We start from the raw sequence: 18,789 nt of genomic DNA on the forward strand, positions 1-18,789 counted from the left end.
CAAGTTTTAAAAGTACTCATTATGGTTTATATCCTTTTCAGGATGTCGACATTATGATAATTCCCGTATTAAATGACTGTTGTACGTTATGGCGCAATTTTCTCAAAAGGTCAGAAAACCTGATGTAGTTATTTCTACTTGCCTGTTTACCCCATGGTTTGTTCTCTTTGCACCATAGTAAAACTGGAATTAATTCAGGGTTAAATTCCAGCCGGCTTACCTACAACGAAGATAAATAAGAAACTATAATCAACAAAAAGAAACGGAGAATTTATGAGGAATTTTGGGTAGCTTATTTCCTTCTATGAATGGTCTCTGTTTCTTTTCACCTGACCTACAAAAAGGCGCTAGGTGGCCCCTTGTCTCGAAAAAAAAAAAATGTCCTTTTTAGGCTACGCTTCCTTAGATTTTGCAAATCAAACAAGCTCGAGTTGCAAATATTCAAACAGGATCGAAAAGCCAGATACCTGCAATAACTTCCTGGAACAAGGCAACATCTGAAGCCTACTCTTCCAACAAGGCCATACTCTTACTGTATTTCCCCCTGCAAAGACCTTTGGGCGTTCATCTTTCTCGAAGAACAATAGTTAATGGTATTTGCCATGATTCTTTAGCCTGTCTCCTCACAAGGAACTTATCCGTCTCTTCGTAGCCTCTTCTTTTTTCTGTTCTGTCTGCTAGTGTACACTGTACACAACATTTCTGTATTTTCCCGAAGTTCAGAACTGTCTTAGGGTGTTCATCTTTCTCATTAAATGTTTAGTGATTGCCAGTTAATGTTCTGTCCCGTTTCCTGTTACTCTTGATAGATACAGAATAATATTTAATGGTATTTGCCATGATTTTAACATTCTGTCTTCTCACAAGGAACTACTGCAGTTTCTGAAGCTTCCAATTTAGTCTTTGAAAATTTAGACTGTATACAACGTTGTCTGTATTATCCACAATTATCTTAGGGTGCTCATCTTTCTCATCAGGAGCTGGGCGTTTTGAGAGTCAATGCCTTCTGTCCATCGTTGCCAATTTAGTGGAGCTTCACACATACGCCGATGCATTTACAAACTGTTTACACGAATTCTCGTTGTCATAGTAATGCAATAATGATAAACTTGCTCTAATATGTATATATACTATAAATAGATACGGCAATTTCACTTATTTCCCCGGTTTTGTGTAAGTCTTAAACCCATTTTGGAGGGTAAACACATACCAATTGGCAACACTGCATCTGTCCGTTCTCTCGCCTTTTTAGCCAAGGCGCTTAATAACCTCTCTGTTCACGCGCCTAACCTGACCTAATTGTGCAAATTGAATAAAGATGAGTCTCATTTAGGCGCCATTGTCACTGCGCCAAGTTCAAATAAGGATTTCGCCTATCCGTGAGTTTGGTAATGAGTTCTCAACAGCTGGGGAATTACCAGCAAGCCCAAAAGTTCTCGTATATTGTGTTAGCAGCTAATGGACGCCCAACCTTCAATTAGTTACCAAGGGCTGAAAAATCATTTCCATTACCGCTCTTTACTGCTAACTCTGAAAATGGGGATTAGAAGGAAAGAAGTCTGTTTTATCATCATGTATTATGTGGAGTTCTCTGTCGCTGCAGAATTAATTCTAAGCTAATCTGGCTAACTTTTTTTTTTACATGTCTTTCATTCGTAAGCCTTTTTAAAATAATTTTTTTTCCTATGAGAAGAATTAAGTTATTTCACAGTGTTATGTTTTTACATTTTCCTTTATATTAACAAAAATAAAAAGCACGTCACTGCCAAAAGTGAATTCATTCATCAACAATGTAGTATAGACTCTCTGACTACCATTACGCACAAACCACAAACCTTTATTTTCACAAACACACACGCGCAAGATATTGTACATAGCCCCTTCGACGTCCCCGAGGCATTTCACTCCTCCTTGTTAGAGATATTTTCCTGTTCCTTCCGGTGCACCTTCAGCGTGCCCTCCGGGACAAACCACCCGTGGAGGCACTTGGGAACGGGCCCAGGGGCCAGGAATTCAACCCTGGCCCTCAGGGTGAAAGTGGCAGCGTCGAGAATGACCATGCAGACCTGGTTGTCGAGCCCCTTCGCCCTAAGAAGAGCTGACAGCACTACTCCATCATCCTCATTCTGAGAGGTAGAAAATAACATTATGAAAGCTTTTGAAATAATAATAATAATAATAATAATAATAGAAAGAAGGAGAGTAATATATATATTACAAAGAGTAGCGAAGTCATAGTGATAGTAATGTTTGTGTGTGTGTGTGTGTGTGTATATATATATATATATATATATATATATATATATATATATATATTGTATATATGTATATATATATATATATATATATATATATATATATATATATAGAACCTGATGAATATATAAATAAAAGGCAAAAGCCACGAAGGAAAGTGAAACAACGGAGCACAGCTGCAAGACCTTTCGACTTCTCGTCCTTTACTAAGCAGATTGCTTTTAGTAAAGGACGAGAATCGAAAGGCCTTGCAGCGGTTCTACTCCGCTGTTTCACTCCTTCGTGGCTTTTGTCTTATATATTTATATGTGTGTGTGTGTGTGTGTGTGTGGCAGAAAAACATAAAGTGGAAGAGAGAGAACAGAGGGAGAAACAGGGAATGAGATAGTTGATACATGAAAATGAATAAATTAAGAGACAAGGGGTGATCGAGGGAACAAGAGCCATTGTTGCTACATAGTTATACTAATCTATCATAAATAAATAAATGAAAGCAAACAAATAAAAAAATAAAATAAATAATAAATAAATAAAATAAATAAACAAAATGTAATCTCAATCTGAAATTACCTTTCCCAGAGGATGTGGCACAAAAACTGGTTCCGAAGGGTAGATGTTGTCCTCACTCCATTCCAGGTGAGTCTTGCTCACGACGTCTACCTTCACAAGCTGCAATTGCAATTGCAAAGTTACAAATCATATTCAAATCCAAAACTTCATTGGGATCTTTCCTAGATAGTGACCCAAAAGGGTTTTCTGTGGTCGTAATCTTGGACTAAAATTTCTTGGGGGTCGTTTTCTTTATAAAATCTAGTCTTTTGTTTATGTTTCATATTCATATTCAAATCCAAAGCATTATTCGATCTTTCCTAGGTAGCCAACCTAAAGGTTTTCTGTGGTCGTGATTCTTAGACTAATATTTCTTGGGGGTCATTTTCTTTATAAAATTAGTCCTTTGTTTATGTTTCATATTCATATTCAAATCCAAAGCATTATTCGGATCTTTCCTAGGTAGTGAACCTAAAGGTTTTCTGTGGTCGTATTCTTGGACTAATATTTCTTGGGGGTCATTTTCTTTATAAAATTTAGTCTTTTGTTTGTGTTTTTATGGTAATCGTCAAACGGGACTTGTACTCAAGAGGGTATGGATACATACCGGGTTAAAACCATTGGGGGTCACTATCTAAGAAACATCACTTTATTCATATGAATGCAAGTAATATACATATTTAAAAAATCTAAAAATGTCAGTATCGGTACAATAATTTATCAAATCCCTCTAAATTAGACATAAATTTGAAATTCAATTTCGATTTCAAAACATTATTCATATAAATGCAACTAGCAAACATATACGGAAAATATGAAAATATAAGTACGGGTAAAATAATTCATCAAAACTCTTTAAATCTGACATGAAGGTGCATTCAAATCAAGTTACAGTATAAAGAAAAAAAATATTGATAGGATGAAATGTATATACGTTAGGAATTTCGAAACTAAATAAATAAAAATAGAGAAAATGTATAAAAAATACAGTTGGAAAAATTCCTGTGAAAATAAACTGAGATTTTTATGAATGTCCAAAATGAAAAAATGAAAAAAAAAAAAAATGTTGAAAGAATCATATCACTGAATAATGGGATCCACTCCAGGCCTCCTGATTCTTGTCAAACCTTAACGAAAACATGGAAAAAGAAAGATATTCTTTCTCATATAATAATAATAATAATAATAATAATAATAATAATAATAATAATAATAATAAAAATAATAATAATAGATAATAATACAATAATAATAATAATAATAATAATAATAATAATAATAATAATAATAATAATAACTTAGAATTACTGAAGGACATCTAATAGCCGCAGACTTTCATTGATATCTGCCCAAAGGAAAAAATTCTTGAAGTGTTGTTATTAAAATATGAATTATCAAACATGGAAATCTAATTCAGGCGTTTGAAGCCCAAGTCCAGGAATATTGGCAGAAACACCAACGCCATCTGTTGTTTAAATTTTACTTTATTGTTGCGTATTATTTCTTCTTCTGTTGGATAGGGAATGGAATATAAAATTCAGGCCAAGGGCCAAGCACTGTGACCTACGAGGTCATAAAGCACTGAAAGGATAATTGAGAGGGAAAAGGTTTGAAAGGTGTCTAACAGGAGGAAAACCTCGCAGTCGCACTATGAAACAACATTGTTAGGAGAGGGTGGAGAGTAGGATAGAGGAAAGAGAATATGAACGGAGATATAGTAAAAGGAAAGACCGATGTTGCCGCTATAGGGGACTAAGGAAGTGGCACTACAAAGAACCTATGGGGTAGCAACAGAGTAAGTATAAGACGAAAAATAACTTCGAAATAAACAAAGTTATAATGTTTTCTCTGTACTCTTTCGATTTAAGGTGGAGAGTAATGAGTGTTTTGGCTTACCGTGCCCGGGTTAGGGTGATCGACGTCGCTGCAGATGGCGTAGAAATACTGGTACGGTCGTCCATTGTGTTTCTCGTAATGAATACGAGGTACCTGTCGAAGGCAAGGAAAGGCAATATTGATTAATATCAGCATACATTATAACGGTTATGTGTATGCATGTATGTTTGTATGTATACATGTGTCTACTGCAGGGGTTCTTAACCTTTTGATAAATCCAGACCCCCAGTGAATTAACCAATATGGTTTCATACCCCCTTTCCTTAAGTCCACTTAGGTCCTATTTGTTGACATTATGACTTAATAGACTTAGTTTAATACATACTTTAGGTATGAGTAGCTAGGGACAGAACATACAAGAAAATCAAAAGCATTTATAGTTTTATTTAATTATTTATATACAAAATGTACCCATGTATACATTGACGCATGAAAATCAAATATATACAAATATCCAGAGATCAAGTCCCATACCCCCCGCATGTGGCTCTCATACCCCAAGGGGTATGATACCCCTTATTAAGAATCCCTGATCTACTGTCTATGTATGTATATATATATATTTATATATATATATATATATATATATATATATATATATATATTATATATATATACACACACACACATAAACATAAATATTAAAAGACGAACATGAAATTATGAAACTGAACTTTGAAGAAAATACTGGAAAATGAGAGAGAGAGAGAGAGAGAGAGAGAGAGAGAGAGAGAGGAGGAGGAGGAGGAGGAGGAGGAGGAGGAGTAGAGAAGAAGAGGAGGAGAGGAGAGGAGGAGATAGAAGAGGAATCCTACTCTTGATTTATTTACCTCACAGCCAATATCAGCCAGCAACTCCGGCGTCAAGTAGATGACATTCTTCTTGAGCCATCGACCTTGGCACTTGGTGTCAGGCAGAGTGACCAGGTTAGTGCCGACGCTGGCGTCCTTGTTCGGCCTCAGGGGGATCACCCACCTCTTGGGGCGCCCTCGGAACATGCGGGCGTAGGATGGATCGTAGGATGCGTTCTGGAGGTGAGGAGAGTTGTTGTGAAAAACTGAGCCTGTGTGAGAGGGACATGCTCTCAAAAGGAGTGTCTATGATGATATTTGCACATACTGACACTTCAGAACCTGAAACTGAAAGTTCAGTAAAGCTTTACTTACCTGAAACTGAAAGTTCGCTTTACTTACCTGAAACTGAAAGTTCAGTAAAGCTCTACTTGCCTGAAACTGAAAGTTCAGTAAAGCTTTACTTACCTGAAACTGAAAGTTCAGTAAAGCTCTACTTGCCTGAACTGAGGGCTCAACAAAGCTGTAATTACCTGAACTGAAAGTTCAACAAAGCTCTATTTACAAACTGAGTGCTTAACAAAGTTGTAGTTACATGTACTGGAAGCTCACAAAGCTCTACTTACCTAAACAAAGCTCTACTTACATGAACTGAGGGCTCTACAAAGCTCTACTTCCCTGAACTGAGGGCTCAACAAAGCTCTAGTTTCATGAACTGCAAACTCAACAAAGCTCTTCTTACCTAAACTGTAAACTCAACAAAGCTCTACTTACCTGATCTGAACGCTCAACAAAGCTCTAGTTACAAAGCCTAAAACATTTCGCAATGGTAAACTAAAAAATCAATTTACCTTCAGAGCTTCGACGTACATGCAGTGCAGCATCTCGGCGTTCCTGTAGGTGGCGATGTCAAGGACGATGTGACCTCGGTCCTCGTAGGCGTTGATGGTGTGCAGGAAGAAGAAGGTCTCCGTCACGTACTGGGTGGTTATCGTCGCTCCCGTATCCCTCCGGATGACGTGGATCTTCGTCTGAAAGCGAGATCGGTTTTACGAGAGAGTATAGAAGAAGGAGGGCCTGGCTCACTTGGGCTTGGTCCGTTGGGTTGTGCTCAAAGATGACTATTAAAGCAACCTTGGTTTTGGTTCGTATGTTCAACGTGAAATGTAAATGTTCACGCATATATATATATATATATATATATATATATATATATATATATATATATATATATATATATATATATATATATTATTTAGACGAAATCATTTTAGCCGTTTCACCTATACGAGCCACCAACGTTGCTGAATAATAAAAGAATGAGATATATTTGTTTTAATGGCAGTCATGTTTCCTGAAGAAACGTTTCAAATAAATACCAAAGCTGGAAGTAGATTTCTGCTTAAAAATCTAACAGTTCAAGAGAGAGAGAGAGAGATCAACCCACCTCTTTTTCATACCACTGAAGGGCATCTATGAGGGCATCCTGTTTGATGACGACCCTCAGGATTTTGGGAACGGACACCACCAGAGGCTGCTCGATGATCACCCAGTAGTTCTCGGTCATGGAGAAGGAGTGCATATAGCACGGGTTGAGGCGCCACCTAGCCCCCACCGAACCCACGATCTGGGCCTGGTCGAAGGGGCTCTTGACTTTACCTGGAATGGTTGGAGGAGTTAGGTATTATTACCAAAGATGTAGCATGAAAATTAGTGTTCGATGGCATATTTCTGAAGCCCTTTTGATTTTTAGTCTACAGTTGCTTTTGACAAGTTGAACCCCAATAATTATTGTCTGGGTTCATGAATCAAATGAAGAAGTTGTTAATAAATCTTGTAATACATTAATACTCAAAAGCTATTAGTATATTAAAACCTTGGACAAAATAATCTCAGCCATCTATGGAAACATTGCAAGCAAACACAGAAGTAGGTCTAGGGCTACTGACTTGTTACACGAAGTCAGGAAAATATCAAGTGACAACATCTACCGTTAACTGGCAATACAAGTTTAGTTATGATAACTGGAAAACTTCTCTTTGTTAAGACAAAGGGAATCTAACCTCTCTTATCAGCCTTCGGATTAGGGAATTTACAGATGTGATATTTGGGGCCAAGCGGTCCCACGCCTTGGCCTATGTTGTAGACGGTGCCATCTCTGTCGACGTGAGGGTGCGCCGTGTGTGTCATCACCGCCAGGTACTTCGTTAAGTCAACCTGATTCAAACAACTTAATATAGGCTACATCATCTCTATTACTCTTAAATAATGTCAGTGTAAAATAGTGTTGTTGATTGAGTAAACTATTACGAATATTAAGTTTATTCTTATTAAATTTAATGAGATTAACTGCATTTTCGTTACATTATCAGAGGCATGGCAAGTAATTAACTTCAATCAAATCTGTTGCTAGTCATTGCAGCAAAAATATTCTCATGAAATAAAACCACACGTGTGTGTGTATGTATGTATGCATAAGTTCAAATGGTATATGTGAGGTTAATACTCATTTTCAGGGGCACCCAAAAGAACGGAAAAATATCTAACAATCTACATTCTCTCTCTCTCTCTCCTCACCTTTTCGTGGGTATTGAGGGTATCTGGATCTACCCGGAAGATGAAGGGCGTCTCCGTAAGGGCGTACAGACCGTCCCCATAAGGGTAGAGGCTGATTTGAGCATTGTCTGTGAAGTGTTCTTCAAAGTCGAACTTGCTGGCGATACTGTGGGATACAAAGCATAGGTTAGAGAGAGAGAGAGAGAGAGAGAGAGAGAGAGAGAGAGAGAGAGACTTAATTTGATTATATGTATTTCATTCCATCAATCTTACAAAAGTATGTTGTAGGTAGATGTGGCAATACCTATAGCTAGCTTGTGACTGGTTGAAATCAATGTTTCCGATATCGTAGGCATACTGTAATTCGAATTGTTTGAGATATACGTATAGAGAAACAATGCAAAATTCTTTACTTCAAGTACAATAGACCTCAGAGTAGTAATATTTCGAAAAATGGTCTCCTGAATATGTTAATAATGATAAGTATAGCACTAGCGAAAGTAAGCACACGACCACTCACTTCTGGAGGATAGTTCTACACGGGTCGGGATGAGCGCGCGTACCGAAGTAGTTCACGACTATCCTCTGTGCTTTGGTGTCTCTCAAGTAACTTCTGCTCCTCAGGAACTTATTCTGGTAAGTCACTTTGCCTTTTTTGAAGTGGAATCTGAAATTAAAGAAACGATAAAAGGTTTAGAACTCTCTTTCAAAAGGAAAAAATAATTAAAAGTCTAGTTGTAGCCTATTACATTTTAACTTGAATATCTCAAATACAAACAGAAATCATTAGTTGTAAGTTACATAAATTTAGTCTTAATATGGAATAACTTACCAGTCACACCTGCAACAACTAAAAATTAGTGCTATTACTACTACCAATAATAATAATAAAAATTATAATAATAATGATACCTGTGCAACAGAGCAGATCCGTCGAATAAGTGATTATACTTTTGGTCACCGACTGTCAACCTCCCGGGGCCGTTTCTGATTAGTGCCCCGGATATCCAGTGGGGAACTTGTCCTTAAAACGAAAGAAAAATCAGATTTAATATCTAAAGTTATGAATATATTTCTGAACCTGACGGGTATAAAGATATGCTGAAATATTAGGAATCGCTGCAGTTGTGTAGGAATTGTAGCCTTATAAATTTTGAAATCACTGCATTTGTGGCAGGAACTGTAGACTTATATAATCTCTTGTTACTCAAAAAACTTTCAAAAATAATAACGTTAATTACAATAAACAAAACCAAGAAGCTATGATGGAGATGAAGCATGACAAGGATAATTAGATTTATGAAATAAAATTCAGAAAAATACCTTTCCATAGCAAGACTGATAGACCTATCGTCTCGTAGACCAATCATCTCTTAGACCTGTTATTTCTTACCTATCTGTTCCCCAGACAACGGCTCTGTGACCTCTTGTTCACAAGACCTCAGCCAGATGGTTGCATCGCAGTTTGGGTAGTAGTTGACCCTTCCATCGTCTTCGACCGTTGGCCCTGTTGGAATGGAATAATGCCAATGTCAACACAAAGAAGGGTAGGTAATTTTCTTCGTTTGAATTGAATTGTATACGTTATACTTGTCTCCATTTCATTGTGAATGTTTACTAATAAATTCTCAATTTATTTACTGCGTTTTGTAAGAGTTAAAGCTATCTGTCACTAATATCTTAAAAGAATTTAAGAACTTATTACAGATCTGTTGCAATGCCTTCTTGCAGCGACTAAGTCTACGCAAGATTTCGAACCCGTTTTCTTTAGCTTTTAGTGGATGGTCTCTTGCAAAGAGTAACTTTGATAAAAGTTCCCTGACCAATTAAAGATATTGAGATTCGCTTATTCGTTTTGAAAAATGTCAAAAAAATAGTTTATACACCTAAATGAAAGGGAATATAATTTAAGCCAAAGGATATTCTTCCCTTCAATATACGGTTTGAATTAATTTACATTTAAATGTAGTTGCCATCATAAATGCATACCTCAAGTCCATGTGATATTACTTGCAATGAGATATAATCTATTACAATTTAATGAAGATTTTGATCATGTGTATTGCGTTAGTTCACTAAAATGAGACATTACTAAACCTTTATGGAATTCAAGTGGTGTTAACCAATGATCCAAAACTTAGATATGATTCTTTAGTAATTTCTACAAACAATGGTTTCTCCGTTTCAGGTCGTCTCTGTTGTAACCATTTACGAAGTTTCCCCAGGAGAATTTAGCCGAAAAATATAATAAAAACAAAGCATTATCTTTTCTCGTTGTTGTAAAACTAATCTCTTCTAAAATCAAGAAGAAGCACATTTTCACACAGAAGGTAACGTAATCGTTAAGATTACCCGTTCAATATTTCAATATACTTTCTCTTACTAGTTTTCAGGGAAATTTAATAAATATCTATGAAATGATTATTGTAATGGATTTTCGTTCCACTTAATTGAAAAATAATGTAATCGTTAAAAAGGTTAGTTTATATGATGAAAATCTTTACAGCAAGTGAGTGGCAGAAATAATTATTACCCAAAATAGCAAAGGTGTAGATACTCCACTGGGATTCGTTTGTTATATACTTATACATCAGAATATTTCGTAAATGGGGTCGTCTGTGTTCAAATATTTGAATCCATTGGGGAAAACATTTGCATTCATGTAATGTCCATTGCAAGTACTCCCTAATCTCAGCCCTAATCATTAAGAAAAAAAAAAGAAATTACTAGACACTACCTGTTGCTTGGGTTGCATCAGTCATCGTCCCAGGAATAGTATTGGTTCTCTTGTGTTGGGAGCACGTAGAACCAACACCCAACGAGTTATGAAGATTCTTATTGCGGCAAGTTATATTCTCTTCGTTTTCGCAGAAGTATGGATACGATGACTGTTTGTTGGTGCAGGTATTACAGTGTCTGTTGTTTCTCTCTGGGCAGAAATGATCGCAATAAGACTGGGGACAGGGTGACCCACGGGTGTTGCTTCCGATGATATTGTGGTATTCGTTACACAGTCCCGATTCGTAGGAGTTCCTGAAATCCTGATGTCCGTCTGACAGGAATTCAAGTTTCTTCTGATCCGTGACGTGCACAGAGTTTTTGGCATCATTTCGCCAGTGCAGAGGACTTGACATGTGGCTCACAGACCTCCTGATGCAGGTGGCACTATCTCGAGGGCGTCTGTTTTCCTTGATCGGGGTGCCACATAGACTCGAATATCCAACGGCACTGAGGGGCCGTCTGTTCCCGTATGGACTGTCATGGTAACTCCGCCTGTGAGGCGAATTCCGGTTGATTTTTTGCTCCAGGGCGTGTCTGAGCTGCGATATCTCAGCGCTGTGGCGCTTCATTGCCTCCGTCTGTGATGAGTGAGAGTTCGTTGCGCACCCGTTTCGACTGTGGGTCTTCTTTGGGCGTAACCTCACCGTCTGATTTCCTACCAGTATTTCGTGCTCGGAGAGGGGTCCATCTTCCGCCATTTCTGCCGAGTTTCCACCTAGTAACTGCAACTCACAATTATTCTGAGTTGAAACTTTCTTGTCACACGTAGACTTACGGAGAGACGGAGCCGTGGTCATTTGCAGCGTTACATTGTTCTGACCTGATACACTGATGGTGTACTCCAGTTCGGGTGGGCACAACTCTTCACCGTCCATGCTGGCGCTCCTCTTGGGAGCCCCTATTCTGATGCTGGTTATCATGGGTCCCTGAAAAGAAGAATTTCTAGAAAGTTTTATCGTTGGCTTAGAATCATCCGATGAGGTCTTAATGACGAGAGCATTTCCGTCGTTAGTGGTAATGTTCCTCTTTAATTCACCTTTAATCTCAGGCAGACGAGGCTCGATCTCCTTCACGTTAGACGCAATGTAGAAATCGTACAGATTATTTGCTGCGTTATCGTCAGCGGAGATACAATTCTGATTCGGATTTGCCTTATTCTCATCAAAGACTGTAGCTTTATCCATGTTTTCATCTACGTTATCCACGGACATAGGTCTATTCTTATTCCCATCTACGTCATCCACAGCCATAGGCCTATTCCTATTTCCATCCACGTCGTTCTCCTCCGCAGATCCTTCTGACAAGTCAGGTTCTATTTCGTACTGACCAGAATCCGAGCTGTCGCACTGGGGGTTCCCAAAAGGAGAAAGCTGACTGTCAGTAGCCATGTCTGTAACTTCGCTGAGGGCTGCGTCAGCGAGACTGATGCTCACTTCCAGATCCATCTTGACTTAAAGGTTTCTCTTATTTCATGGAGCCGGCGAGTGAGAAGAAGAAGAGTAAGATCACGGCAACAACATTTATCTCCTCCAGAGATGAATGCCTGTCACGTTCACGTTCAAGGAACGGCGGTATTCGGTTCCGATATGTCTGTAAAAGAAACAAAAGAAGGTCAAGTTCTGTGACACGATATTCTAATTACGCTGCAACAGATTCTCGTTATGTGAACATCGTTATAAAGCAGTAGATCGGGTAAATCTAGGTCTGTGACTCGCGGTTGACCGCCGGTTTTAATGACAGATGAAATCTAACACTCTCTGATGACACGTATACTGTCACGTCTTTTATATGGTAACAGTTAAGACACGTCGCGCTGCTAAGTTACTTCAGAATAACTATGAAGTATTTTATAGTGTCAAAAGTGATCTTCTACTCACTATTTCACAGCGTATAGAGAATGTTACGAGGAAGATTACACGGTTTGTTTTTAAGCAACGATAATATTTGAAAAGATTAACACCCAACGGTACACAGTTTGTGTTGATATTCAGTCAGGTTAGGTAAATTGGTATGTAAGGTATTGGAAAGCGGATTACTACGGATGAATATATATATATATATATATATATATATATATATATATATATATATATATATTATATATATATATATATTACTCCACAACTGACCATCTACAAACAGTAAACCAGATCATTAAGAAAATAAACGAATATAAAATGCCACTATAGTAGATTCACATCAACCGTGCATCTGGTGTCTAGGCCAGTCCCTTACGACGCTTCTGATTGGCTGTTGATAAGTCAGTCACAAGGCTGGAAGCTCTCAGTCTCTCGAAAGAATTCACATAGGCAGGATGTATGTTCAACCTCTCCTGAGGGATACTTTTGAAAGACCTATCCCTCAGGAGAAGTGGAAAATATATCCTGCCTATGTAAACTCTCAAGAGACCGAAAGTTTCCTACCCTGTGATTGGCTTATTAACTGCCGATCAGGAGCGTCGTAAGGGACTGGCCTAGACATCAGACGCACGGTTTATGTGAATCTACTATAGTAGTAGCGTTTGTAGATTACACCAAAGCATTTGACTCGGTCGAAACTGAGGAGGTCATGTCAGCGCTGGAAGGACAGGGAGTTGACTCAGTTTACATCAATGTCCTACGTCACATCTACGACCATGCAACATCATTCGCCTCCACAAGGACTCGGAGCCATTCCAACTCAAGAGAGGAGTCAGAGATGGTGACACAAGCTTCCACAAAGACTTGGAACCGTTCCAACTCAAGAGAGGAGTCAGACAAGGTGACACAAGCTCACACAAGGACTCGGAACCATTCCAACTCAAGAGAGGGGTCAGACAAGGTGACACAAGCTCACCCAAACTGTTTACTTCCTGCCTGGAGAGAGCTTTCAGACAACTCAACTGGCAAGAAAAAGGAATAAGAATAGCTGGAGAATACACAAGTTACCTAAGATTTGCTGGTGACATCATTATCGTTATCCCCCACCAAAGAAGAGCTTCAACAAATGCTCACCGATCTAAATGAAGCAAGCAAATCGGCAGGCCTCCACATGAACTTCCATAAGACCAAATTCATGAGCAATAAATACACTAAAAATGCAGATGACGTACTTGAAATTGAAAATCAACAAACTGAGGAAGTGGACCACTACATCTACCTTGTCAACGAAAATCTTTCTACATGACGCCTCCAAAGAGAGCGAAATAAAAAGAAGAATAAACATCGGTTGGAAGAGCCAGTACAGTGTTAAAAAATAAGAAGATTCCCATCATCTTAAAAAGGAAAGTTTATGATCAGTGTATCCTCCCCATTGTCACCTTTGGGGCCGAAACTTGGGCTCTCACAAAAGAAGCTTCCCCTTAAATTATGAACAATGTACAGGGCACATGAGAGAATTATTCTAGATGTAACTCGGAAAGGTAGAAAAACAGCTAAATGGATACGTCGAAAAACTAAAGTAAAGGATATCCTTGAAACCATCAGTAAGCTGAAGTGGAACTCGGCGGGGGACAATGCCAGGATAACAGACAGCAGATGGACATCACGAACAACCTTCTGGACGCCCGAGGATATACACGATAACACAAGAAACCGAGGAAGAAGAAAAAAAACCGGCTGGCGAGATGACTTAGACCAACAATCAACGACAGTGGCACAGAACAGTGGAGGCTAGAAATCTGTGGAGGAACCTGGGGAAGGCCTGCATCCAACGAAGGACTTTTGAAGGCTGAAATGATGATGATGATGATGATGTGTGTGTGTGTAACTGGTCGTGAAACAAATCTGAGTACGTGCAAAAAAAAAAAAAAAACTTAAAAAAGCAAGTAATATATATGATTGACCCAACGCTACTGTGACCCTAAAACTTCCGATCTCACTTCCTGGTAGTCTTTCCTACCTGGTTAGCAGGTTTAATCTCATTAGCCGTCCGTCTGGCTTTTCTTGGGTAGCCGTCGCCGTCCGCCTACCTACCGACATGCCTTCCCCTACGAGCTCCCTAAGCCTACCTTTCCCCCCTCCCTCCCCTGCCACGTAGAGTCCGTCCTCAAGGGTGATGCAACAATGCTTCCAAGTTTCGTCGAAGGTCTGGTAAATTTACTTGTTTGTGCCGTTTCAGAGGCCACGACCTGTTTCGTCTAGCGTTAAATCTTCCGTTTCATAGTTTTTTGGTCATAGTTCTTAAAGAAGAGTATCTAAAACTTGTAGACATAATGCACAAATGGCAGCAGTAGTTCTTCAAGCAAAAACGACTTGGTTAACGCAAACCAGTCGCACTGTTCAAGGCCACAGAGGCTGTGATGATACCTTTCTTTCTCTCTTTATATTATGTATCGATAAAGTTCGTTATCTAGCAGTTGATCGTTATCTTGCACATGAATGAAATAGACCCGAGGATGGATTTACGTTGTCCTTTCTGCTCTGTAGGGATGATCACAACCGAAATAGCCTTAATCAACTGCCTGTCTTATTTTGAAGTTACTTGAGTCATAACACTAGGTTGCACTGCGCACATTCAAGCCTTCAAAGTGTTGCTCTCATGTAGAAACTACGTACAAATTGCCCAAGGCATCTGCATTTATATTGGAAGACGAGTGACTAAATGACCAAGCGAGATATTTGCTCTTGAATTTTAGAAGGCGAATGAAATTCTGCACGTTCAGTTGACAGAATGGAGATAATGATTCATAAAATGAAGAGAGAAAAAAGAAGATAAGCAACGGAAGGGTGGTTCTCAATTATTAATTCCGCCATACACAGCGCGATAAATGCATCAGGTAAGACGAACCTGTTTCCTCATGGCCGACTTATCATCGTAATGCGTTACTAAAACAATATCGTAGTGTGTATGTGTCATTTTTTAACAATCAAACTCCCCCGTCTCGCGCCCATCGTCCCACCAAAAAATAAAATAAAAAATTACTCGGGAAGATTAACACAACAAAGATTCAGAGATAACGCAAATAGTTCCACGAGTTTCAAATACTCGAGTGTCGAATTGCATGTGTTTAGGAAAGCAAAAAGTCAACAGCGCAGATGCAGAGAGCGCCATTGAGTGAGCACTTGTCCACTCAGAAATCCAATAGAGCGGATGAAGGTTCAAGTACACCCAGCTTACAAATTGGGGTACTGAAAATGTAACTGAATTGAGGACCAGTTAGTTACTCAGCAGTAAGCCGAGAATGTATGAGAAGGCACGTGCCTGCGCACATGCTTTATCCGCGATAGGCTGCAGTCGTTGATTCAGTGCTTGAAGCCTATTGGCTAATGATAGCATTCTCTCTCTCTTCACTGAAACGCCCCAGTGGGGTGATCGGTATGGTCTTGACCTGCCACCTCGGTGGCGGCGAGTTCAATTCTCGGGCATTCCATTAAGGTGTGCGAGATGTGTATTTCTGGTGATAGAATTTCAAACTCGAAGTGGTTCGGAATTCACGTCAAGCCGTAGACCCAACGTGCTGATGAAAATATATAGGAGAATTTGATGGTGTAATCAATATGAAAATAGTGGTTTCACAGACAGCCAATAATATACACTTATAGGCTCTGACACTGATACATAATACGACCATAAACGTGTGTTTTATTAGGGTTTAAGGATTCGTGTGTGGTACTTACTTTTTATTCGTTTAATATTTAGTACATATATATTTTACCACAGCACCGTAGTATTCTGTAGACACAAAAATTAAGCTATACAAATGTCGTATAACATCCAATTCGCTCTATCCTAACTTATCATTATTATTTCACGAAAGTCAACCTAGCTTAGTTAAAAAAAAAGTCATTTATACAGAAAGAGAGAGAGAGATATTCATAAGCTGTCGTAAGGTCAGGAAGAGAAAGAAATATTCTAACAACTAACTTATCATTATCATTTCACGACAGTCAACCTAGCTTAGCTTAAAAAAAAAACAGGTCATTTATACAGAGAGAGAGAGAGAGATTCATAACCTGTCATAAGATCAGGAAGAGAAAGAAATATTCTAACAACTAACTTATCATTATTTCACGACAGTCAACCTAGCTTAGTCTTAAAAAAAAGTCATTTATACAGAGAGAGAGAGAGAGATTCATAACCTGTCGTAATGTCAGGAAGAGAAAGAAACAAAAGTCCCCAAGTTCTAAACTCGACAAATACTACAAGACGGAAACCCCTACTTGCAACAGCTTGCAACTCGCCATGCAGCCGGAAGCATGCGTCTTTTGTATGTTTTCACCTAACGTCTTTTATTTTTATTGTTTTCTTTTCCTGCTGGTCACTAATTAGCGTACTTACATATTTCCAAATGTTTTCTACTCTGAGAAAATGTGTCGGTTATACTTCACGTATGACCTTGAAAATTAGTATTTTCTTATAGCATTTTATTTGTATGGGGTTTTTACGTCACATGGAACCAGTGGTTATTCAGCAACGGGACCAACGGCTTTACGTGACTTCCGAACCACGTCGAGAGTGAGCTTCTATCACCAGAAATACACATCTCTCACTCCGTTTTGGTTGCATTTCGTACTTGTGAAATATACAGGAAGTTCAATTATTCTGAGCAAGCTATTTATACACGTATTGCAATTCGTGAACTAGAATTTGAGAGAGAGAGAGTGATTACCTATTGAGCTTTTGATAAGTACCGTAAAATGGAGTAGGCCAGGGCGCGAAAGAAGCCCGTATATAGTTTACCTCTTGCTATGCATGCATGCGGAAGGCACTTACGGTTCTAAGATTTCACTTTGTTCCCGGCTGCCTACTTCGTTTATTGTTTGTTTTCGTTGCTTAGAGGAGCCCATAAAGAAAAAACTATGAATTTCTCCCACGGAAATTATAATTTTGACATGTCAGTTTCGCAATGTGTGACGACAAATCTATTACTAATTAGAGCATCTTAACTAACTAGTTTTTACGCCTATTTTTTTTAATCTGAGGTTCATAATAAACAAGTAACAAAATACGCCGAAGCAATCAAGTTTTCTATACAGCGTGTAATGCTGTATGAGCTGCAGCCCCGAAATATTTCAGCCACGGCCCGATGGTGGCTTGTCCTGTAGCGTTGCCAGATGCACGGTCATGACTAACTTTAACCTTACATAAAAGTAAGAACTAGTGAGGCTAGAGGGCTGCAATTTGGTATGTTTGATGAGTGGAGGGTGGATGATCGACATAAAAATTTGTAGCCCTCTTACCTCAGTCGGTTTTAAGATCTGAGGGCGGACAGAAACATGGCGGAAGGACAGACAAAGCCATCTCAATAGTTTTTATATACATACAGAAAGCTACAAAATGTAAGAATACGCACACCAGGTCGTTTAATGAGACTGTAAGAATAAAGTCGCGAAGAAAAGTTGCTGGAATTAAAATAACCCCCACTGGTAGCGGCCACAGATCAGACAAATTATTAAAAGGCCGCGAAAGCCGTAACCTGTTCAAGCTTTTTCGCGCACCCATCCCTCCACCCACCCTAGGCCGAGTGCTTGCTATATCATGAAGCTCATCACTGCATTACCCACTTCAAGAGGCTACTGAAAAGTTAATCCAAGAGGCACATGTCGGTCCACGTGGCCCAAGCCTTTTTTTGTTCTTTATGAGATGGAATGACGATAGCCTGTGACGGGCTCAGCGCGCGGATTTGTTTACATTTCTTCTTCTTCTGTTTCTTTTTCTTCCGGCCCTATGCTCCTTCGATCTCTCCGACTCCCGTTAGTCCCGGAATTGGCTCCTCTTTAAAAAGAATGAATAAGTGATGGAAAGAGAACTATATCTTGTTAAAATGTGAGATTTCGGATGAAATCTGACTGCAAGGGTGAAAAGAATTCTTGAGCAAAAGGCAGGTAGGTACGAAACACTCAGAGTCCTTTCCTAGGCTAACCTCGCGGAGTGCAACACCTCATCTAACCCGCATGAGAGGGCGAAGAGTAACAAAGCCCTTATGCTGTCAATCATTCACCTCATATCAACGTCAACAATAATAACAAAAACTTTTAAG

General features: G+C 38.9%; 1 protein-coding gene and 1 long non-coding RNA gene across 2 annotated transcripts in view; one reads left to right on the top strand and one right to left on the bottom strand.

The window, feature by feature from the left end:
- Positions 1-1,560: 1,560 nt before the first annotated feature.
- Positions 1,561-18,789, bottom strand: part of LOC135223800 (uncharacterized) — a 24,849-nt gene continuing 7,620 nt past the window's right edge. The window contains exons 2-13 of the mRNA XM_064262621.1: positions 10,786-12,419; positions 9,442-9,555; positions 8,961-9,072; positions 8,569-8,715; positions 8,070-8,214; positions 7,556-7,709; positions 6,940-7,151; positions 6,344-6,523; positions 5,532-5,729; positions 4,702-4,794; positions 2,827-2,925; positions 1,561-2,126 (exon numbers count right to left, since the gene is read on the bottom strand). Of these exons, the coding sequence (XP_064118691.1) occupies positions 1,902-2,126; positions 2,827-2,925; positions 4,702-4,794; positions 5,532-5,729; positions 6,344-6,523; positions 6,940-7,151; positions 7,556-7,709; positions 8,070-8,214; positions 8,569-8,715; positions 8,961-9,072; positions 9,442-9,555; positions 10,786-12,274 (3,168 nt within the window). The 5' untranslated portion in view covers positions 12,275-12,419 and the 3' untranslated portion in view covers positions 1,561-1,901. The remainder of the gene's footprint in view (positions 2,127-2,826; positions 2,926-4,701; positions 4,795-5,531; positions 5,730-6,343; positions 6,524-6,939; positions 7,152-7,555; positions 7,710-8,069; positions 8,215-8,568; positions 8,716-8,960; positions 9,073-9,441; positions 9,556-10,785; positions 12,420-18,789) is intronic.
- The window catches only part of LOC135223801 (uncharacterized), a 29,832-nt gene continuing 20,503 nt past the window's right edge, over positions 9,461-18,789 (top strand). The window contains exons 1-2 of the long non-coding RNA XR_010316587.1: positions 9,461-9,595; positions 10,237-10,378. This is a non-coding gene — a long non-coding RNA (uncharacterized LOC135223801). The remainder of the gene's footprint in view (positions 9,596-10,236; positions 10,379-18,789) is intronic.

The sequence above is a fragment of the Macrobrachium nipponense genome, chromosome 10 (assembly GCF_015104395.2).
Source record: "Macrobrachium nipponense isolate FS-2020 chromosome 10, ASM1510439v2, whole genome shotgun sequence".
Lineage (NCBI taxonomy): Eukaryota > Metazoa > Arthropoda > Malacostraca > Decapoda > Palaemonidae > Macrobrachium > Macrobrachium nipponense.